We start from the raw sequence: 24,323 nt of genomic DNA on the forward strand, positions 1-24,323 counted from the left end.
CATCTTACAAAAATGAAAGCAAACATGAAGTCAGGTTTTTTATATTCCATTAGGATACTTACTATATTCCATTAGAACCTAAGCAATATGAATGCTGATTTTGTTGTTTGGGGGGTTTTGCTTTTTCCCCCCAAATCTTTCTGTTTCATTTGCTACTAAATTCATAGTTCAGTGTCTCCTACCAACTTTAGCTTATTCCTCTTCCCAAACCCTTTTTTAAAAAAATTTATTTATTTTGTGATAAAATAAATATGACATAATATTTATCTTTTTAACCATTTTGTAAGTATACATTTGAGGGGCATTAAATACTTTTACAATGCTGTGTTCCCATAACCACTGTCTATTCCCCAAAACTTTTTCATCCCCAGCATAAACTCTGTACCCATTAAACAGTAATTCCCTCTCTTCCTTCCCCTTAGCTTCTGATAACGTCTGTCCTCTTTTCTGTCTGTGTGAATTTGAGAAGGCTGAATTTTTGTCTCTTTTGTTTGTTGCTGTTATTTCCAGTGCTGAGAATTGTGCCTAACACTCACTCTGATAAATGTTTGTTAAATGACTGAAGGCATGGTGGATAAGGTTGAAGAAATAAAACAAAACAAAATAGAGAATAATTAAAAATTATTGTAAAGAAGATACATATGGAAGACAAACAAAGAATGCAAAATTTGGCATAATGACTGTTCCTGATAAAGAGAGCAGAACAAGTGGATTAAAGACAACGTTAAAAGATAATGTAAATAAAGGGAAATTTACTAAAAATCTATGTCAACAGATCAGTAGGGCATTCAGGATCCCAGGAACATTAAAATGATCCACACCAAGACATAAGCTAATAAAGTCACCACATCAAGCTAATGAAGTCAGCACATCTTAAGGACAAAATAAAATTAACTTTTCTAGACATTCAAAATAAAAGCAAATAATGTGTAAAGAGAAAAATATCAGGCTGACCTCAGCCTTTTCACAGGAATATTCATTACCCAAAGATCATAGAACATTATTTACAAAGGTCTAAGGGAAAGAAGGTATGTCCCAAGAATCTCATATGTGGCCCAGCAATCCTTTTAGTGTAAAGGCATACTCGCAAGTGTGCAAGAACTTAGAAAATACAGCACCCTTGGATTCCTTTAAAAACAACAAAAAATAATTGTTGAATGGCAAATTCTAACTAACCAAGAGTTGAATTCAAATAAAGGGGTGGATTAGAGATAAACATCGAATCTATACATAGAACTAAGACAACTGTGGAAATTAAGGTACAGAATAGAATTTGTTATCTTGACAATAAAAATTCCAAAATCAGTGTTTTTATATCCTATTTCCTTTATTTAAGGTTATTTAGGAATACTATTTTATGAAGTAGAGAAATATTTGCCTAAAGTTCAATAGTTCTGATTTCAGTTGTTACTTTTCCTTCAGATAAAATCATCTAATCCTAAATTCAATATTTATATTGAATGTAAATAAATATATAAATATAAAATTTTATATTTATAAAAATTATAATATAAAATAGTATTTGTAATATTTGTAATAGTATTTGTAATATTATCTGTTTGGGTAATTTTTTCTCTCTGTATAGGCTTAAAAAATGTCTGAATGATATCCAGCAAGTAGTGATTATTATTTCTATTTAGTATTGTGCTAGAGGTTCTACCAGTGCACTAAAGCAAGGAAAGGGAATAAAAGCCTTTTAAAGTACAGACTGTCTTACTCACAAATGACATGATAGTCTTTGTAGAAAATCCTACAGAATCTACAAAAAAGCAGCTAGAATTAATAAATGAGCTTATTAGCAGGGTTGCAGGATATGAGATCAATTTACAAAAGGCAATTGTATTTCTATACATTGTCAATGAACAATTTGAAGTAAAATTTAAAAACAATACTATTAATAGCATCAAAAAATATGATCTATTTAGGGATAAACTTGATTAAAAATGTGTAAGACCTATATACTGAAAACTATAAAACATTGCTGAGAGAAATTAAAGAAGACCTGTATAAGTGAGAGATAAACTGGATGCATAGATTATAAGACTTATTGTTGTTAAGATATTAGTTCTCCCCAAATTGATCTATAGATGCTATGTAACTCTGGGGAAAACCCAGCATCTTTTTTTTAGAAAGATTATTCTAAAATTTGTATGGAAATTCAAAGAATCTAAAATAACCAAACCAAAACAACTTTGGGAAAGGAGAACAAAATTGGTACTATCCTATTTCAAGACATAAAGTTATAGTAATCAAGACAGTGTGGCATTGGTGTAAAGATAGATATATAATTGAAACAGAATAGAGTCCAGAAATAAACTCACATATAAAGGTAACTCATTTTTTAGGGGCACCTGGGTGGCTCAATCGGTTAAGCATCTGCCTTCAGCTTGGGTCATAATCTCAGGGGTCCTGGGTCTGGCTCCCTGCTGAGCAGGGAGCCTGCTTCTCTCTCTCCCTTGCCCTCAAATAAAATCTTTTAAAAATAATAATAATAAATAAAGGTAACCCAATTTTTGACTAAGATGCTAAGGAAATTCAATTGGGAAAGAATAGTCTTTTCAATAAATAGTGCTGGAACAATTGGAGAGCCATATACAAAAAAAGGGAAAAAGGAAAGAAGGAAGGGAGGGAGAGAGGGACAGGACCACTTCAACCTTTACCTCACACCATATATAAAAATTAACTTGAAATGAATCACAAATCTTAATATATAGGTTAAATAAGTTAATATATAACTTAAATATTTATTAAACTTAATAAGTTAAATAGAACTTATAGAAAACATAAGAAAAAAATCTTAGGGATCCTGGGTTGGGAAAGATTCCTTAAATATAACAAAAAATCTAAGTAGAAAAAATTTGTAAGTTGGACTTCATCAAAATTTAAAATTTGCTCCTCAAAAGACACTATTACTAAAAGAGGCGAACAACAGAGAAAATATTTGCAATAAATATATTTGATGGACTTGTACATATAGAATGTATAAGGAACTGTTACAACTCAAAAAACAGGCAAAATATTTTAATAGACAACACATCAAAGAAGATAGATGGCTATTAAATAAGCATATGAAAATCTCATCATTGTTAATCATTAGGAAAATATAGACTAAAACCATGATGATATAACACTACATACCATAGTCAATTTGAATGACTAAAATTCAAAAGACTATACCAGATGTTAGTGAGGATGTGGAGGAACTGGTACTTGCATAATTTACTGGTGGGAATATAAAATGGTACAACCGCTTTGGTAGTTTCTTAGAAATTAAACATAAACCATATGACCCAGTCAATTCACTCCTAGGTATGTACTCAGAGAAGTAAAAGCATATGACCACGCAAAAACTTACTTGTGAATGTTCATAGGGAACAGCCCCAATGTCTGTTAACAGGTGAATGGATAAACAAATGGTGGTATATCCGTACAATGGAATACCACTCAACAGTGGGAAGGAAGAACTATTGATGCGTGCAACAGCATGGATGAATCTCAAAATCATTATGCTGAATGAAGGCAGGCAGGCTAAAGAATATATTGTATGATTACATTTACAAGATAATTGTATATGTACAAATATATAGTATAAAATTCCAGAAAATGCAAACTAATCTATAAATCAGTGGTTGTTTGGGAAGGGGATGCTATGAAAATGGAGCATGTGGAAATTTGGAGACATGATGAATATCTTAATTGTGGTGATGGTTTCATCACATCATATATTAAAACTTACCAAATTATATACTTTGATTATATATATGTGCAATTTATTATATATGTTTCATTTCAGTAGAGCCATATTTTTAAAAAGTGAGTAAACTGAAAAAAAATATTTGCCTAAATGTCATCAGTTCTTTTCCTTTGTTTAAATCAAGTACATGAAAATATAATACATAATATTTGTTAAAAGCGTGTGTAACTATCCATTTTTACAAGATTATCTTTTGTTATTTTTTTATCATGTATCATTTTTAATAGAACAATCATGTTTTAAAAGCCTGGCCCTGAAAGCTGGGAATGAGAAGGAAGGAGAGTAGCTAATGGTACAGTTGGATTGGAGGGAATATTTTCCTAAATATGGGAGTGCTTTTAGTATGCTTCTTGGCTTATGCACATGAACATCTAAAGGAGGAGAAGCTGCAGGTGGAGAAGATAAAAGGGGTGGAATTGGAGCAGAGTCCTTTAGGGTAGAGGAGAAGTTGGGATCCAGGAAGCTGATGAGGCTCCCTTTCTCTAAGACTAGAAGAAAGAAGTGAGGATTAATGTATATATATATATGGATAAATTTGTACACCCTGGGGCAGAAGGGTAACAGTTTGTCCCCAAGCCATGTTATTTTTAGTGAAAATAGGAAAGTATCCTACTGAGAAGAGGAGAGGGTAGGAATGAGAGGCTTACAGTGAGGGATGAAAGTTTAGGCTGGCCATACAGGGGAAGAGAAGAGAAGAATCTGACTAGGGACATGCGTACAAGAAAATTGTCAAGCAAAGCTTATGTCATACACTTGGTGTGTAAGAGGACCTCAGTTTTCCTAGAAAATACCAAAATAAGCATTCTAGGTAGAGTTATAGATTACCAGTCTATGCTGCCTTTCCTAGATCTTCACTCTTTGTTATAAAGGGGAAACTTTTCGGAAAAGCAGAATTGTTTTGAAACAAACATGGGATTGTATTATACTGTAGTTCTTCTGTAGCTTGCTTTTTTTCACTTCACAGTGACTCTTGAAGATATTTCCTTGTCAGTACATGTAGATGTCTCTTTTTTAAAAAGTACTTATGTATTTCTTATTATGGATATACCATAATTTATGTACCCTTTTAAGTTGTTTCTAACTTCTTACTACTAAATATTGCTATTGTGAACATCTTTGAATATATCTAAAGGTTGTAGATGCTTTTGCACATGTACAACTATAGTTGACTCTTGAGCAATGCAAGAGTTAGGGGCCCTTACACCCTACGAAGTTAAAAATCTGTGTATAACTTTTGACTCCCCCACAACTCAACTACTGATAACCTACTGTTGACTGGAATCCTTATCAATAACATTGAATGTTTTGATTAACATATATTTTGTAGGTTATATGTATTATGTACCGTATTCTTGCAATAAAGTAAGCTAGAGAAAAGACAACATTAAGAAAATCATAAGGAAGAGAAAAATACATTTATAGTATTGTACTATATTTATAAAATATCTCTGTATAAGTGGACCCGCACAGTTCAAACCCGTGTTGTTCGAGGCTCAATTATATTTCTGAGGCTAGATAACTTAGAATTATTTTGTCAGAGATAATGAACATTTTACATTTTGTTGGGTACTGTCAAATTGCCATTCAAATGGTTATATCAGTAGTCTCCCACCAATTGAAATAATTCATTTGCCTCACCAAAGATTATTTCCTTTTATTTTTGTCAATCTTGTGGCCATAAAATATCTCCTGTTTTAACTTTGTATTTCTTCGTATCAGTAACGCTGAGCATTTTTTGTATGCTTATTGGCCATTTTTTTTTTAAGATTTTATTTATTTGAGAGAGAGAGTGAGAGAGAGCAGCGAGCAGGGGGAGGGGCAGAGGGAGAGAGAGAAGCAGTCTCTCTACAGAGCGGGGAGCGGGGAGCGGGGAGCCAGACATGGGGCTTGATCCCAGGACTCTGGGATCATGACCTAAGCCAAAGGCAGAAGCTCAACTGACTGAGCCACCCAGGCGCCCCTAGGTCATTTCTATTTCTTATGTGAATTGCCCATTTTTTTTGCCTTTCTTACTGATTTGCAGGAACTCTTTAAGTATTATGATTTTTTTGTCTCATATATGTGGCATGTATTTGCTTCCAGACTGCTAATTCTAGAACAAGTTTTAAATTTTGATATCATTAAATCTTTCATTCTTTTCCTTGCTGGTTGGTGGATTTTGAGTCTTGCTTAGGAATGCCTTCCCCACTTCAAGATTACGTAGATTTCCACCTAAAACTTTTATGGTTGGTCTTGTTTGTCCATTTTATGTTTACCTCCTTAATCCATCTGGAATTAATACATGTAAATGATATGGGGTGAGGCACTATCATTTTAGATTCAGTAACAAAAATAAATAATACAGAATATTTTCAGGTAATTAATTCTGGGAAAGATAATAGAGACAACTTTTTTTCAGCGTTAACTTCTTAGAAGTAAACATTTTTGTGGTTCCTTTTGTATGTTCCAGTTTGTGAAGTGCCACAAATTGTGAAGTTCATTGTAGGGCGAAGTTGCTGCTCATTAGCATTCACTTGTTTAAAATAGGGCCATTAACTTTTCCATCTAATAAAGAAATTATTAGAAGCATAGGTTTGCATTTCCCATTTTTTCAATATGTGACAAACCAAGCAGATGCATGTCTGATAGCAGTCAGTCCCTGTAAGTATTCTAGTTCATAGTTATGACAGATCTTTTAAAAAAGTAGGTTGTTTGTACAGTAATGAAAATACAGAGAAGGAAGACAGAAGAAGAAAATAGCCAGAAGAGATAGGAAGTGAAAGAAATTGAAAAAAAAAGACAAGGAAATCATTGAGAGAACAAAAAAGGAAAGGGAAAATAAGAGAGGTCATCTTTTTTCTTGTGAAGGGAGAGTTTATGCTGTTCCAGGCAATCTTTTAAAAATTATCTCAGGCCCTATGAATAATAACAGCAATGTGGCTTTGTTGTTTTATTTATTTGGTTTTTATCTTTTGTTTTGGGGATGAGATGGACTTCTGCAATCCTAGTTGGTACCATCTTTTATCCTGTCTTTTTCTTTTTAATTTTTTAATCTTTTTCTTCATGATACATGTACTCTTTAATGCCCATCCCCCCTTTTCCCCATCCCCCTACTCACCTGAGCGAAATAGGTCAAATACCATATGATCTCATTCATATGTGGAATTTAAGAAACAAAACAGATGAGCAAAGGGAAAAAAGAAAGACAAGCCAAGAAAAAGACTATTAATTATAGAGAACAAACTGATGGTTACCAGAGAGAAGGTGTTGTCTTTTTTAATAGGCTGTTAGGTGTACACTGTTAAATGAGTTTGGGGTTCTTGGAATCATGTTTCTTTATTATTTCCTTTAGGCAACTGAGAATTTTGAACCGGCAACTTAGAGAACAAGAAAAATCTCAAAAGGCATCTGGTGCTCTGGAATGCAACCTTGAATGTAAGTAAAAGAACTTTAAGAACTGATAGTAAATTCTTTGTTCTGGAAATACTGATAAAGAATTGAACTTTCTTAATTACTTTGTCTTAAGAAGACTTTTAATTTATATTGGAAAAAATAGGAATAATACTTCTTATTAAAAATTAAAGTAGCACAGAAACAAAAATAAAAGATCTGTGCTATTAGCAATGTCCACAATAGCCAAAATATGGAAAGAGCCCAGATGTCCATTGACTGATGAATGGATAAAGAAGATGTGAGATAGATAGATAGATAGATAGATAATGGAATATTACTCAGTCATCAAAAAGAATAAATCTTGCCATTTGCAATGACATGGATGGACCTAGAGGGTATTGTGCTAAGTGAAATAAGTCAGAGAAAGACAAATACCATATGATTTCACTCATATGTGGAATTTAAGAAACAAAACAGATGAACATAGGGGAACGGAAGGAAAAATTAAGATAAAAATAGAGAGGGAGGGTGCCTGGGTAGCTCAGTTGGTTAAGTATCTGCCTTCGGTTGAGGTCATGATCCCAGGGTCCTGGGATCGAGTGCCCAATCAGGCTCCTTGCTCAGCAGGGAGCCTGCTTCTCCCTCTCCCTCTGCCTGCCGCTCCCCTTCTTGTGCTCTCTCTCTCTGTCAAATAAATAAAATCTTTAAAACAAAACAAAAAAACAGAGAGGGAGGCAAACCATAAGAGATTCTTAACTCTAGGAAACAAACTGAGGGTTGCTGGAGTGGAGGTTGGGGCGGGGATGGGGTAACTGGGTGATGGGCATTAGGAGGGCACTTGATGTAATGAGCATGGGGTGTTATATGCAACGGAAGAATCACTAAATTCTACCCCTGAAACTAATACTACACTATATGTTAACAAACTGAATTTAAATAAAAAACTAAAAAAAAAGATCTATGCTATTATATCCCAACAATATACCCCTATTTTTTTTTAAAAGGCTGTATTTCCTTTCACATGTCTACTGTATATACAATTGATCTGTTTCACATATACTGAGTTCCTACCATGTGCCCAGCACTAAAAGAACTATGTGTGTTTTTTTTCAATGAGATTACACTGTATATGCTCTTCTGAAGCTTGCATTTATTCACTTTTTTTTAATTCTTATGTTAATCCCCATACATTACATCATTAGTTTTAGATGTAGTGTTCCATGATTCATTGTGCATAACACCCAGTGCTCCATGCAGAATGTGGCATTTATTCACTTAATATGTAGTAGACAATCTTTTTTTTTCCTTTCTTTTTCAAGTTTTTATTTAAATTCTAGTTAATTAACATACAGTGTAATAGTAGTTTCAGGTATAGAATTTAGTGATTCATCAATTACATACCACACCCAGTGCTCATCACAAGTGCCCTCCTTTATTCTTATCACCCATTTAACCCATCTCCCTGTCCACCTCCCCTCCAGCAATGCTCAGTTTGTTCTCTATAGTTAAGAGTCTGTTTTATTTATTTATTTGTTTGTTGGTTGGTTTTAAAATTTTATTTATTTGAGAGAAAGAAAGTGAGTGAGAGAGAGCACAAGCCAGGGGGAGAGGCAGAGGGAGAAGCAAACTCCCTGCTGAGCAGGGAGCCCGATGTGGGGACCATGGACCCCAGGGACCATGACCTGAACCAAAGGCAGACGCTTAACTGGCTGAGCCACCGAGGCGCCCCAAGAGTCTGTTTTATGGTTTGCTTCTCTTTTCCTCCCCATGTTCATCTGTTTTGTTTCTTAAATTCCACATATGGGTGAAATCATATGGTATTTGTCTTTCTCTGACTGACTTATTTTGCTTTGCATAATCCTCTCTTGCTCCATCCATGTTGTTGCAAATGGCAAGATTTCATTCTTTTTGATGTATATATATACACAACACATTTTCTTTATCCATTCATCAGTCGATGGACATTTGACTCTTTCCATAATTTGGCTATTGATAATGCTGCTATAAACATTGGGCATGTATCCCTTCGAGTCTGTATTTTTGTATCCTTTGGGTAAATACCCAGTAGTGCAATTGCTGGGTCATAGGGTAGTTCTATTTTTAACTTTTTTTTTTTTTTTTTTTAGATTTTATTTATTTATTTGAAAGAGAGAGATAGCAAGAGCAGGAGCACAAGCAGGAGGAGTGGGAGAGGGAGAAGCAGGCTTCCTGCTGAGCAGGGAGCCCGATGTGGGGCTTGATCCCAGGACTCTGGGATCATGACCTGAGCCGAAGGCGGACGCTTAATGACTGAGCCACCCAGGTGCCCCTATTTTTAACTTTTTGAGGAACCTCCATACTGTTCTCCAGAATGGCTGCACCAGTTTGCATTCCCACCAACAGTGTGAGAGGGTTCCCCTTTCTTCATATCCTCACTAGCACCTGTTGTTTCCTGTGTTGTTAATTTTAGCCATTCTGACTGGTATGAGGATGTATCTTGTAGTTTTGATTTGGATTTCCCTGATGTTGACTGATGAGCATCTTTTCATGTGTTGTTAGCATCTGTATATCTTCATTGGAAAAATGTCTATTCATGTCTTCTCCCCATTTTTAAACTGGATTATTTGTTTTTGGAGTGTTCAGTTTGGTAAGTTTTTTATGTATTTTGGATACTAACCCTTTATCAGATATGTCATTTGCAAATATCGTCTCCAAATATTCTGAAGGTTGCCTTTTAGTTTTGTTGATTTCCTTTGCTGTGCAGAAGCTTTTTATCTTGATGAGGTCCCAATAGTTTATTTTGCTTTTGTTTCCCTTGCCTTAGAAGGCCTATCTAGTAAAAAGTTTTTACAGCCAATGTCAAAGAGGTTGCTGCCTGTGTTCTCCTCTAGGATTTTGATGGTTTTCTGTCTCACATTTAGGTCTTTCATGCACTTTGAGCTTATTTTTGTGTATGGTGTAAGATGGCGGTCTAGTTTCATTCTTCTGCATGTGGCTGTCCAGTTTTCCCAACACGTTTGTTGAAGAGACTGTCTTTGCTCCATTGCATATTCTTTCCTGCTTTGTTGAAGACTAGTTGACCATATAGTTGTAGGTTCATTTCTGCGTTCTGTTCTGTTCCATTGATCTATGTGTCTGTTTTTGTGCCAGTACCATACTGTCTTGATTACTGCAGCTTTGTAGTATAACTTGAAGTCTGGAATTGTGATACCTCCAGTGTTGCTTTTCTTTTTCAAGATTGCTTTGGCTATTCAGGGTCTTTTGTGGTTCCATACAAAATTCGGGATTTTTTCAAGCTCTGAAAAATGCTGGTGGTATTTTGATAGGGATTGCATTAAATATGTAGATTGCTTTGGGAAGTATAGACTTTTTTTTTTTTTGAAGATTTTATTTATTTATTTGAGAGACAGAGACAGAGCATGAGCAGGGCGAGGGGCAAAGGGAGAGGGAGAGAGATAAGCAGACTCCCCACAGAGTATGGAGCCTGACACAGGACTTGATCCCAGGACCCTGAGATCATGACCTGAGTCGAAACCAAGAGTTGGATGCTCAACCATCTGAGCCACCTAGGCGCCCCTCCATCCCCTCACTTTTGATCTGCAGGTGTCTTTAGGTCTAAAATGAGTCTCTTATTTTTTTTATCCATTCTGATGCCCTATGTCTTTTGATTAGAGCATTTAGTCCATTTACATTCAGAGTAATTATTGATAGATATGTGCTTAGTGCCATTTTATTACTTGTTTTGTCATTGTTTCGAGAGATTTTCTCTGTTCCTTGCTAGTCTTTGTCACTTTTGGTCTTTCCTTCCCACTCAAAGAGTCCCCATTAATATTTCTTGCAGGGCTGGTTTAGTGTTCATGAACTCCTTTAGTTTTTGTTTGTTTGGGAAACTCTTTATCTCTCCTCCTATTCTGAATGATAGCCTTGCTGGATAGAGTATTGTTGGCTGCAGATTTTTCCCATTCAGCACATTAAATATATCATGCCACTCCCTTTTGGCCTGCTAAGTTTCTGTGGAGAGATCTGTAGCTAGCCTTATGGGTCTGCCCTTGTAAGTTAGGGACTTATTTTGTCTTGCTGCTTTTAGAATTTTTTTCTTCATCACTATATTTTGCAGATTTAACTATAATATGTCTTGGTGTTGGCCTGCTTTTGTTGATTTTGATGGGAGTTCCCTCTGCCTCCTGGATGTCTGTTTCCTTCCCTAGATTAGGGAAGTTTTCAGCTTTTATTTCCTCAAATAAACCATCTGCCCCCTTTTCTCTCTCTTCTGGGACTGCTGTGATACAGATGTTATTACATTTAACGGAGTCACTGAGTTCCCTAAGTCTACTCTTGTGATCCATCATTCTTCTTTCTCTGTTTTGTTCAGCTTCGTTATTTTCCATAACTCTATCTTCTGTATCACTTATTTGTTCCTCTGCTTCTTCCATCCTTATGGTCATTACATCCAGATGGTTTCAAATCTCAGATATGACATTTTTCATTTCTGCCTGATTGTTTTTTCGCTCTTTTATCTCTGTGGTAAGGGCCTCTCTGAAGTCTTACATGCTTTTCTCAAGTCCGGCAAGTATCCTTATGATTGTTGTTTTAAATTTTCATTCAGGCATATTACTTATATGTGTTCCTTTTTTTCTTTTTATTTGTTTTGATTAGATCTCTGACCATGACCTTTTCTTGCTCTTTTGGGATGAATTCCTCCATCTTGGCATTTTGTCTAGGTCTCTGTCTTCTACTGTGTGTTAGGAAAGCCTGTGATATTTCCTGCTCCTGAGAATAATGACTTCATGAAGAAGAGGTCATACAGTGTCCAGTCCAGGGCCTGGTGCTTCAGGGAGCATCTCTGCTGTGTGCTGCGTGCACTCAGCTGCTGTGTTTGGCTGCTCTGTCCCTCAGGTCAGTCGTCTGCAGAGGTTCTCCTTACCTGCCGTGGGCAGTGTTTGAACCTTGGCCAGAGTGTGGCGAGTTTTAATTAGGTACCTCTGGCCTGCTTGTTAAATGAGACTTGATGCTATTTCCACTAGAGCTGAAGCCTTGCAGAACTCTATGGTCGGTAGACGTGGTGCGTGCAGGGGTTTGTGCTGGTCTTCTGGGAAGGGGCCTGCTGTGCTGGGTCCTTAAACAGACTTGTCCAAGAAAAGCAGTACCAGTAGACCGCAGGGCGGGACTTGGTGTGAGCAGGTAGGCAGCCAGTGTTGGTGCTGTGCAGCTTACCAAATTGGTTTATGCTGAGGGTGGGGGGTGGGGGAGGGAAGTGGTGCCAGCCAGCCCCTTTGTTCCCAGAGAGGGGAGTCAATGCTTGCTGCTCTCAGGGAGGCCCTCTCAGAAGAGTGAATAATTTCCCCTTGCGTGTCCTGTGCATTTTTCAGATTGCTGTTTTTACACTGTCCATCTCTGGGTTGCTTGCCTGCCTGGAGTGCACTTTGGGCTCCATCCCAGCCAAGCCTGCTGACTTTTAAAACTCCAAACTCTGTGGACCTGGTGTGGTAGAGACTCGCGCTGGTCTTCCAGGGGAGGGTCTTGCTGCACTGGGACAGAAGGGCCGTTATGCCAGAGGACGGGGGCGTGGGGTTTGGAGCAAGCCAGTTAAACAGCCAGTGTCCTGGTTAGCTGCCCTCAGCAGGTGTCACTGCACCTTTGGTGAGGGCTGGGAGAGGGAAATGGCACCTGCTAGTTCTTTTGTCTGTGGAGACGCAATATCACCTCTCACGGGTGTGCTCCTGGAAGTAGGAACAGTCTTTCCCTGGGCCCCTTAGGTGATCCTCACATCGTGCTGTCTGCCCTGGGGTTGCTTGCCTGCCTTCTCTCCAGGAGCAGGGCAGTGCCCTCAGAGCTCTATCCCAGCCAAGCCCAGGGACCTTTAAAACTCCAGTCTTTGAGCCCTGCTGGTTGCAAACACTCAGGAAAATCAGCCCCTCTCGTTTTCCCAGGCAGTGGCTTTGGGGAAGTGTTCTCCTTTTAGGTATCCCTGTGTGCCCCAGTCTCCCTTCGCTTTCTCTGTGACCAGGGCTCCCTCCCCTCTACAGTACCTGCAACCCTCTTCTCCCCCAAACCACAGCCCTGCACTTCCTCTCTTCCTCCATGTGGCCTCTTCTCTCCCTCTAGGTGTGCAGTTTGTTCTATCAGTCCTCAGATCAATTTCTTGGCTGTTCGGAATGATTTGATAGTTATCTAACTGTATCAAGGGACGAGGCAAGCCTAGGGTCCTCCTACTACGCCACCCTCTTAGCTCCCTCCCCCCAATAAAATCTAGGGGGTATTTTTCTTTCTGTTTAAGAACTGTACAGATATTCTGCTTATGTGGTTCCATCCTAATGTATTTGAAGTTCTCTGATGATCGTTATCTAGGTATCTTCCCAGTGCAAACAGGGCTGCAGTAAAAGTCTTATACGTATGTCTTTGTGCACATGTGTGAGCATTTTGTAGATTATAGCTATAGAATTATTGAGTTAAAGGAGATATACAGTTGTAATTTTGACAGATATTGCCAAATTGTGCTTATGGATCATGGCATTTAAAATAATAGAAAAAAAGGAAAAAAACCTATACCAGAGGAAAAGATGAGAACTGTTTGTTTCTTTGTTTGTTTTTGTATTCTTGGGATCTTTTCCTAAGCCTTACAAAACTCCGATGCCACAAAGGAAAAGATGATAAAATTTGTCCTCAGAATTTTTTTTCACTTTCTGCGCAGCAAAATTATAAACACATTTAAAACACATCAACAAAATGGGGAAAATGTTTTCATAATACATGATATGACAAAGGCTTAATTTTTTAAATATATAAATAGCTCTTACAAAGCAATAAGAAAAATATGACCACCCAACAGAACACACACTTCATAAAAATGCTCATCTTCACCAGAGTACTTCTGGAAAAAGTCACTCTGATTCCCCTATGAATAAACAGTGGGGGTGGGGATGGGTGGGAAAGGAGGCCAAGATGGGAAATGGGGAGATTGGTGGTTGCCATTCTAAATAGCTAATCTCTTTTTAGTCTCTGCTCATTACCTTAATGTTCCCTTGAGAGCATTTATCACTATCTGTAATTACTTGTTTGTTATCAGCTCTTTGAGAGCAGGGACCATGTCTGCTAATCATCACTGTACGTCCAGATTCTAACACCATGCCTCACACATAGTAAGTCTTCACTCAAGGCTGCATTTGTTAAGTGGATGGTGCCATAGACTTTTATAGCCATTAAAGAGAATGATAGATCTCTGTGCTGATACATACCGATCTTATGGGGGGAAAAAAGGGATGGTTAGAAACTATGCGTACAGTATGAGTCATCTCTTTTTAAATATATATGTTATATGCACAGGTATTTTTCCAGAAAGATACCAAAGTTAATAGTGATTGCCTTTAGGAGGAGAGCAGAGGTAGGGTGGGGAGGAAGATTCTTCATTGAGAATCATTTGGTATCATTGGTATTTCATCGTGTTTGAATTTTTTTTACTTTGTGCCTGTATTATTATTTCATTAATGAAGGTAAAAAAAAATTTTTCAATGCCCCAGATATCAATTGGAGAAGAAAGGTATGACTTCTGCATCAAATTTTAAAAATATATTTAGTATTTATATAGAACTACTCAAGCATATAATTGTTGAGCAAAATCAATAAATTCCTGTTTTCTTTTTTAAAAACAGATCTTTTCCAGGTTTGTGCTTTTTAAATTCGGGCAACAATTATTTGATCTGTTTTGTCTTGCAGTGTTTTCCCTTCAGTCATTGAACAAGTCCCTGCAAAACCAATTACAAGAGTCACTGAAGAGCCAGGAATTACTGCAGAGTAAAAATGAAGAACTTTTAAAAGTGATTGAAAATCAGAAAGATGAAAACAAAAAATTTGCTGGTATATTTAAAGAGAAAGATCAAACTTTACTTGAAAATAAACAACAATTTGACATTGAGACAACAAGAATAAAAATTGGTATGTATTTGAATTGTAGTTATGGTTACATTTTTTCAAAGATTGAGGTAACTGAAACTTTTTTGTGGTTTCAGAATTGGAGGAAGCCTTGGTCAATGTGAAAAGCTCCCGGTTTAAGTTAGAAGCTGCTGAAAAGGAAAATCAAATATTGGGAATAACATTACGTCAGCGTGACGCTGAGGTGACTCGACTGAGAGAATTAACCAGGTAATGTTGACTTCATTTGACTAACTTGCCTCTTGTCAGATTATTTATAGACTTCAAAAATCATTGTAGGTCTGCTCTCTTTCCCCCTTTTCTCTTATTTTGTCAATAATTTCTAATGATGTTTTCTTCTGCTCCAGCTGGGTTTAGGAATGCCAAACCTGGCTCAGTGCTTTTTTAAACCATGTGATTCCAGGAAAAGGGCTCTTGTAAGGAGCTTCAGCTTTTTATAAGTAAGCTGAAGAGTAACTTAGCAAATGGTGGAGAGCCCTCTGGCTCTGAAGCCAGAGAGACATGAGTGGAATCCCAGCTCTGCCATTGTACTAGCTGTGTGACTTTAAGCAAGTTATTTACCTCTCTAAACCTCAGCTGTAAAGTGGGGCATGATTAGGGTTGATGGGAACACTAAGAAATCATTCACATGAAGCACTGAGCACAGAAGCCTTCATGCCAGATGATCTCAGGAAAGTCATTTAGCTTCTTTGAGCCTCAATCATTTCATCACAAAAGTGAAGGAATTGGCAGCAACCCCTAAAAGCCCTTGCTTCCCTAACATGTCTTTTCTCAAATAAATACAATCACCCCACTCAATTTTTATATGATACGTACTTTCAAAGTTCAGTTTTCTCTTTTTTTTTTTTTTTTTAAAGATTTTATTTATTTGACAGAGAGAGAGAGCACAAGTAGGCAGAGTGGCAGGCAGATAGAGTGGGAGAAACAGGCTCTCCGCTGAGCAGGGAGCTGGATGTGGGGCTTGATCCCAAGACCCCAGGATCATGACCCGAGCCGAAGGCAGCCGCTTAACGGACTGCGCCACAGTTTTCTCTTGAGACATTTGTTAAGAATTGGATTTCCAACTACTTATTTAAATCCTAGAGAAGTCAGTAATTTTGATGAATATCAGCAGATCTGACCATGCATTTGAATGATCCTAGAAGTTCACAGTTCCAAATATAAAACAATTTTGAATATAAAATAATCTCCTTTATATTTCAAATGAGAAGATCTGTTTTGAATTATGAACTTCTAGGGAAATAGATGAAATAGTGATATATATATATGTATATACAGGATAATTTATTTAGTTTTGTAAACATATTTGAAATGATTATAGCTATGTTAATATAGAAATACTGTTTTTTTCACATTCACATTTCATTCAAACTTTTATTGAACAGTGGGGACAAGCAAAAGACACTTGTATATCTATGTAGTGTTATAATTAATTAGGCTCTAGTCAGAGTTTCTAAAATGTTGGCTTATACCACTCTTGTTCAAAGTAAAGTGAGAGAATGTCCCTCCTTATGAAAGCCTTTATAAAATTGCCAAAGAAAAACATCTCCTCTTTTTGGAGGAGTAATTTTGGGATGAAAACTCTGTTATTATCAAGTATTTATGATAAAAGAAGCCAGTCACAAAAGATCACATTCTATGATTCCACTTAATATGAAATGCTCAGAATAGGCAAACCCATGGAAACAAAAAATAGATTAGTGGTTGCCAAGGGCTGGGAAAAGAGGGGAAGAAGCGGGGAGTGAGTTCTAGTGGGTACAGAGTTTCCTTTTGGGGTGATGAAAATGTTCTGAAATTGGATGGAGGTAACAATTATATAACTCTATGAATATACTAAAAACAACTCAGTTATACACTTTAAAAGGGTGAATTTTATAGTATATAAATTACATCTCAATAAACTTTTTTTTAAAAAGTACATATGGTGTATAGTCCATTTGGAAAAGAAAACTAGGACAGCAAGTCAGCATGGTCAGATTCCATGAGCAGTTGCGTAGGTGTCCCTGAGCATCTCCTCAGTATAGGCCCTGAGGAGAATATAGCAGAAGTAAAAGGAGAGTCATGTTCACTGGTGACTTGGAGAGAAATTAAAGATGAGTGTCATTTGAGAAAGTGTGTAAGGGGCATGGTGCTCTGCCTCTAGGAGAAAATGCAGCAGAGGATCTAGTTGCCTGAGAATTTGCTTTTCATTTCACAGGCTTTACTTCATACTACTAAATCTAGCTCCTTTATGAGCATGAAATCAGAAGCTGATGTTATCTTTTATTTATAATGTACTTTGATTTTTTTTCTCAAACTCTTCTCCATCCCATATCTATTATTTTGTTTGTCCCCATCTATGATGGAAAGATTTTAATATCTGCATTTTCATAGATTGGGAGACTAGGACCATGTAAGTTAAATATTAAGAGAAAGTTAATAACAGAGCTGGGACTGGAACTCACGTCTCTTAATCCCTAGGCAAGTTTTCTCTCACTCTTGCACATGACATATCCTTAGCTAAAATAGTTTATTCCTGGTAACAACTCCATGCCTAATTTAGTCTAAGTGAACCTTAGTATTTTTTTTTTTTAATCTGAGAGACGGAGGGATGAATGGATGGATTCATTTGCCTATTCATGTATTCAACAAACATTTATTGTATATCATGTCCCAAATATACACGTGTGAAATACAAAAATATATAATCATATTAGTTGCTGAATATCCATGTCATTGAGTTAAAAGCTTATTCTGGCACCTTGATGATGGATATAGGAAGACACATCCTTTTTTAAGAATGAACTTGACTAAATACTCTTTTAACATGTGTGGTGCATTTGTGAAGAAAATTAATAAAAATGTAAGGGCGATTTTCATAGTAAGTAATAGTATTATTATTATAGAAATTAGCATAAATGGAAGCACACGGAAATGAAGGGACTTGCCTGACTTTCAGAGCTCGTTGTGCCCAGGCTGGTACCTGAGCCAAGATTTTAAATTTCCTCTTGAGCCTTCCTTTCTGGTTTGGAAAGCACAGCTGCTCTCTGACAGAAGAAGACATGTTTTTGGAGAGATTCTTCTACTTGTGTAGGAGATATCTTTGTACCTGCTCATTCTTTCAAAATAACACAGTCTGGCTTTTCTCGTGTTTTTTTTTAATGGCTTTTTATTTTTTTTTTCCTTTTTAAAAATTTTTTAATTTAAATTCATTAATTAACATATAATGTATTATTAGTTTCCGAGGTAGAGGTCAGTGATTCATCAGTTTTATATAACACCCAGCGCTCATTATATCACATGCCTTCCTTAATGTCCATCACCCAGTTACCCCATCCCTCCACCCCCCTCCCCTCCAGCAACCCTCAGTTTGTTTCCTATGATTAAGGGTCTCTTTTGGTTTGTCTCCCTCTCTGATTTTGTCTTGTTTCACTTTTTCTTCTACTCCCTATGATCCTCTGTTTTGTTTCTTAAATTCCACATATGAGTGAGATCATATGATAATTGTCTTTCTCTGATTGACCTGTTTCGCTTAGCATAATACCCTCTAGTTCTATCCACATTGTTGTGAATGGCAAGATTTCATTTTTTTGATGGCTGAGTAGTATTCCATTGTGTGTGTGTGTGTGTGTATATACACACACACACACACACACACACCCCACATCTTCTTTATCCATCTAGTGTTTTTTTTTAAAGGAATGAAAAGGATTCACTTGCAACTAGAGCCTTTTCTTAACATTCACCCTAACACAGAAGCATAGGAAATGAAAAAGGTCATTACTTCTTGTATATTATCTGCTTTTAGAAAAGACTGTGTCTAAAATATTAGGTGAAAATGTTTTGCTCTCCTTTTCTAAAGACTCTGAAGATTTTCCTATCATGTGTTTTCCATTGTTGTCAAGGACCTTTGCTTTTTATGCTGGGGATAAATCCTGCATCATGACTACTAACTCACTCATTAGATTAACTGGCCTCTTTAAATGATTATAGAAACACAGTGGGCAAGCTTAGCATTGTCTTACAGGGCTCAGTACTACCCCTGCGTTTTCTGAAGATTCAGTAACAACTTCAAAATCTAAGAATTCCCACGATGGCAATTTTTTTTTGTCAAAACAAAATAAAAAGTTCGTATTTGAGCTAAATTCACCCACATTGGTGATTGATAGTATGTTTGGTGATACCCTGTGCGATTTAGTTAATTAGGAACATCTCCAGTACGATAGCTGGGCTACTGTGACCACTTTAATTTTGCTTTTGACAGAGAGTAATGCAGCAATATCTGACAGTACAGCTAAAGCTTCATGTTCAACTAGCCCATCCTTCTTCCCTATAGTCATACACCTCGGTAAGATAGATGTATGGTTTTTGTATGTGTTGTAAATAATCTCTTAAAGATTTCACAGAATTTCTGAGTGCCTTTCTCAGATTGTTGGAGAGGGATAATGGGACTAGAAGGTACATGTATGAGTTCTAAACAAATACCCTAAACCATCTTTCCATTCTCCAGCCTTCAATAATTTTGAAATACATCCTATCACTTTTCAAAATTTTACTACAACACATGTTATAAACCATTAAAATGTGAGGGAAAATTAATATATTTTCAGTGAACAAGTGGTAAATAGTCTCATAGCTTCTAAGAACACTCTTAAGAGTGCTGATACTTATTTAAATTAGTATATTTTTATAAGTAGCTGAGAAAGAACCTTGAATGTCTATTATAAAGATGTGTCAGTTTTCTAAGCATTAAAAAATCAGTGTGTTTAGGTGTATCCCACATATAGAAACCGAAATATATCTACTTTGTAGCTATTCAGGTGTTTGTATTGCTTCCTTTAAAATTTTGACATACTGTCATTTCTTTACTTACAGAGATTTTTCTTTTAGTTTCAGAGACAATGGTCAGTCACATTTCTTGTTTAAATCAGAAGCTTAGTGATTACCATTAATTTCCAGAGATTAAACTTATTAATGTCATGTCCCTTCTTTCTTCATCACTGATTTTGTTCACAGCAAAGATAACATTTTTATTTAAGTCTGGAAAGAAACCTCAACATAAGTATTCCTTTTCTAAAAACAAAATGAAAATTTTAGTATGTAGTCTGATCGAATTAATTAGTGGGTGATTATTCATTACAGCATTTTTAAAAGATATGTTCATATAACATTTTTTGTCTTTTAGTAATAGTTCATTAGCTTCTTGAGAGAGGTATGAGAAAAAGTGGTAGGAGCCATTGCCATTTGAAGAGCAATCAGAACTCAGAATGTGTTTAAAATGACAGGGTAGGGGCGCCTGGGTGGCTCAGTTGTTTAAGCGACTGCCTTCGGCTCAGGTCACGATCCTGGAGTCCCGGGATCGAGTCCCACATCGGGCTCCCTGCTCGGCGGGGAGTCTGCTTCTCACTCTGACTCTCCCCCTCTCATGCTCTCTCTCTATCACTATCTCTCTCAATAAATAAATAAAAATCTTAAAAAAAAAAAAAATGACAGGGTAAGTGCGCCTGGGTGGCTCAGTTGGTTAAGCAACTGCCTTCGGCTCAGGTCATGATCCTGGAGTCCTGGGATCGAGTCCCGCATCGGGCTCCCTGCTTAGTGGGGAGTCTGCTTCTCCCTCTGACCCTCCCCCCTCTCATGTGCTCGCTCGCTCTCCATTCTCTCCCTTGCAATAAGTAAAATCGTAAAAAATAAAAAGATGACAGGGTAAGCCAGGTTGGAAAAAATTTGTTTTTCCTTTTGTAGGGAAAAAAAACACTCATTCTATATCCAGAGATATAATCACTGCTGTTTAGTATAGAGATTTCCTTTTAGTATTTTGTTTGGATGTGTGTGACTATTTTTACAAAAATAGTATTGTATCCATGTTACTTATGGACTGCTCTTTTAAGTTTAACCTTACATAATGAACATTTCTCCATCAATAAATATTCCTTACAACACAACTATAAATGGCTATGGTGCGATTATAGCATAATTCAATCATTCTACTGTATTTGAAGATAAAGATACTCAATCCATCTATTTTCTATTATAAATTTTATCTTTGTAAGTATATCTTTGGGTACAGCCTCTTGATGAATATATGTAGGATAAATTCCTAGAGTGCAAATTATTGGGTCCAAAAATGTGGGATGTACAAATATTTAAGACTTCTGACGTATTGCCAGTTTGTGCTCTGGAAGGGTTATACCAGTGCACACTCCCACTAGTAGTACCTGCCTCTTCAAGCTTCTCTAACAGTGGGTATCAGTCTTATTTTACCATGCTAATTTGATAGGCAAAAAAAAAAAAAATCACATTTAAAAAATTTGAACTTCTCCATTTAGAAGTTGAACTTTTAAAAAGTAGGCTAGTTGTAATCTTTTAAAACTACCTGTTGATATCCTCTGCATCTTTTTAAAAATTGATGTATTTCTTTTCTTATTTATATGTAATTACCTATATATGATTCAATTCAAAAAGACCAAAAGCTTGGTATAAAATGGCTTTAATGGGACTACTAATAAAAGCTGCCATCAAATGAACACCCATATAACCTGAAGCAGTGCTAAGCACTTCACCCTCATATTTTATTATTTTATCTTATTTAATGTTCACTGTAATTCCACAGTAGATGTCTTCATTTTGCAATGAAGGAACTTGAGATTCAGAAAGGTTGAATGACTTGCCCAAGATCACAGCTAGTGATAGGATTTGATTCCATTTCTGTCTGACTTTCAACCCCAAGTGGTTTTTCTTATAACACACTTCTGGCACCTAGCTGTTGCTTATACCTAATTATCCCAGATAATTATCTCCAACTATCCTTTTTTCCCAGTATTGTTCCAGTGCCCTTTGCATATATATTTTGAATGGAGAGAAATAACTTCATTCATCCACACCATTTTGCAACATTGCTCAAGAATAAAGCATTTCATACCTTAAGTGAAAAAAATTCCTAAGCCTGTATTTTTAAATATCATTATATTAGATTTGATATAGACCAAGATCTTTTAATCATTTGTTATTGTAATTTACTCGTTCCAGACGCATTCTGTGATTTTGTGCTTTTAGTTGCTTTTTTCCATGTTATGAACCAGGTGCTTGCCTCAGATCCTTTCTTTTGAAGATGAGGTATAAATAAATAAATGAAAGAAACAGGTAAAAAAGAATAATTAGTGTACTAAATTCTTCTTAACAGAACTTTACAGAGCAGTATGGCAAGGCTTCTCTCAGATCTTAGTATGGACAGTGTTCGCTGCAAGTCTGGGAATAATCTTACCAAATCACTTCTGAACATTTACGAAAAACAACCTCAACATGACCCAATCCCTGCTCATACTTCCATAATGAGCTATCTAAATAAGTTAGAAACAGATCACACTTTTGCACATTCTGAGACACTTTCTGCAGTTAACAATGAGGAGAGCATGGAGCCAGATAGACCTTATGAAAACGTCCTGCCCTCCAGAGGCCCTCAACATAGTCACACAAGAAGCTCAGAGGAAGCAGCATCAGGCCCTGGGATGATTTCTACGCTTTCAAAACAGGTTTCTGTTGAGGAGAGCGAAATTACAACTCTAATAGACAATGAGTGTAATTTGGATAACACAATTTACATTCCATTTGCTAGAAGCACTTCTAAAAAGACGTCACCACTATCTAAGAGATTATCCCCCCAGCCACAGATCACGGCGGCTTTGCCACAGCTGGTCGGCAGCAGCGGCCTTGTCTCTGAAAAGGCAAATAAGTCGTGTGAACCTGGAGTTTGTTCCTCTTCCAAAAAGGAAGCCGAAGATGCACCTGAGAAACTTCCCAGGCCAGCTGAGAGGGAAGACAGGCAGCTCCTCAAGAAGATAAAGGAGGCCATCAGTAGGATCCCTGCTGCGGCTGAGGAGCTGCCGGAGGCGGCTGCGGGCCCGGGCCCCGCCACCCGTCAGGGCAGCGGCGTTCGGGGGAGGAGTAGCGCGGTCTCCGACGGTAGCTTTTTAAATTCTGACGTGACGTCGGACTGGAGCATCTCTTCTTTGTCAACGTTCACTTCTCGTGACGAGCAAGACTTCCGGAACGGCCTTGCAGCGCTGGACGCGAATATTGCCAGGCTGCAGAAGTCCTTAAGGATGGGTCTTCTGGAGAAATGAACTCGGAAGAATAAGGGACTGAGTGCTGCTTCTAGGAATAGACCTTGGCCGCACTGAATGCATATTTTGAATTTCTTTAGAGAAATGGTGTTTTATACCAATTATGTATGATAAGTGTATGAATAATAAATGTATTGTTGTCCTTATTCTATTTGAACATAAAGGAGTTTGTAAATCTTGCACTGGTTATAGTTCTGCCTTTCCGCACTAATTCCTTTTCGGCCCTTTAGCTGAGGACGTTCCCTATTTTATAAGTAATAGGAGCAAAGTTAGTCTCTGCTTCTCTGTACTAGCACTTCTTAACTACTCGGTGTCACCTCTGTCCGTGTAAGCCCATTCGAGCTATTAGAAGCCTGAGTGTTGTGCTGCCACCAACACCTCCTGGTCACCGGCGGGTGTCTTTATGCACAGTGCTTGGGCAGGCCTTAGCATTAAAATGTTCTGCCAGCACCAGGACCTCCTCCTACTGGTTTTTAAGTATTGGTGCTACAACTTCTGAAGGACCCAGATATAATCTCTTTGACATGTCCAGATTTTAGAGGTAGGGATTTCTTAAGTCTAAAAATACTAAATGAATTTTTAGTAGGTTTTTTTCATAGAACTGTCCGTTAATATTTTTAATGTTTCTTCCAGTATTCCTAAATTAATTCATTGGTGTATTTGGAGATAACAGGCCACAACTCTTCAACAACATAAGTTACAAAGTACAGTTCAGAAATATAAAATACAGCAAGGATGAAAACTGTGTCATCTGTCTACTCCCAAATATTCAGTTGTTATTCATATGCAGAAATTCTTAAGATTATTATATGATAATACAAGAAGAGCATTGTATTTTGCCCTTAAAATAGGATAAGCATTCTTTCATGCAAAGAAAATTATTAAATGCTTATGGGTTGATTCACTTAATTAAGGGTTAACAATGTGATTGAAAAACAAATGAGACTGGAAAATCCTTGAGAAACCTTACCAGGAGCTTACTATTTATTTAATATAAGACAAACATCGCATAGAAACATGAAATTATTTGATTAAATTTCAAGATGGAATATGATTCTAGCAAAAAAGATGGGATAGACAGCTTCATAGAAGTTTAAACTAAAAGGAAGCAGCAAATGGTACAGGAAGACCTAGAAGAGAAGAAACTTCATATTGATGTTTAAGAATGTGTAGGATTTGAATAATCCTGT

General features: G+C 36.9%; 1 protein-coding gene across 3 annotated transcripts in view; it reads left to right on the plus strand.

Moving 5' to 3' along the window:
* Positions 1–23,282, plus strand: part of CCDC14 (coiled-coil domain containing 14) — a 41,080-nt gene extending 17,798 nt beyond the window's left edge. For 2 of the 3 annotated variants that reach the window (XM_035000005.1, XM_035000006.1), the window contains 4 exons: positions 7,086–7,168; positions 14,819–15,037; positions 15,112–15,244; positions 22,194–23,133. In XM_035000005.1, coding sequence (XP_034855896.1) covers positions 7,086–7,168; positions 14,819–15,037; positions 15,112–15,244; positions 22,194–23,133 — 1,375 coding nt within the window. Of the gene's footprint in view, positions 1–7,085; positions 7,169–14,818; positions 15,038–15,111; positions 15,245–22,193 lie in introns of all 3 variants that reach the window. The other variant, XM_035000004.1, reaches the window with a different exon arrangement.
* Positions 23,283–24,323: the final 1,041 nt, after the last annotated feature.

This window comes from Mirounga leonina, unplaced genomic scaffold (genome assembly GCF_011800145.1).
Source record: "Mirounga leonina isolate KUSES-001 unplaced genomic scaffold, KU_Mleo_1.0 Mir_115, whole genome shotgun sequence".
Taxonomy (NCBI): Eukaryota; Metazoa; Chordata; class Mammalia; order Carnivora; family Phocidae; genus Mirounga; species Mirounga leonina.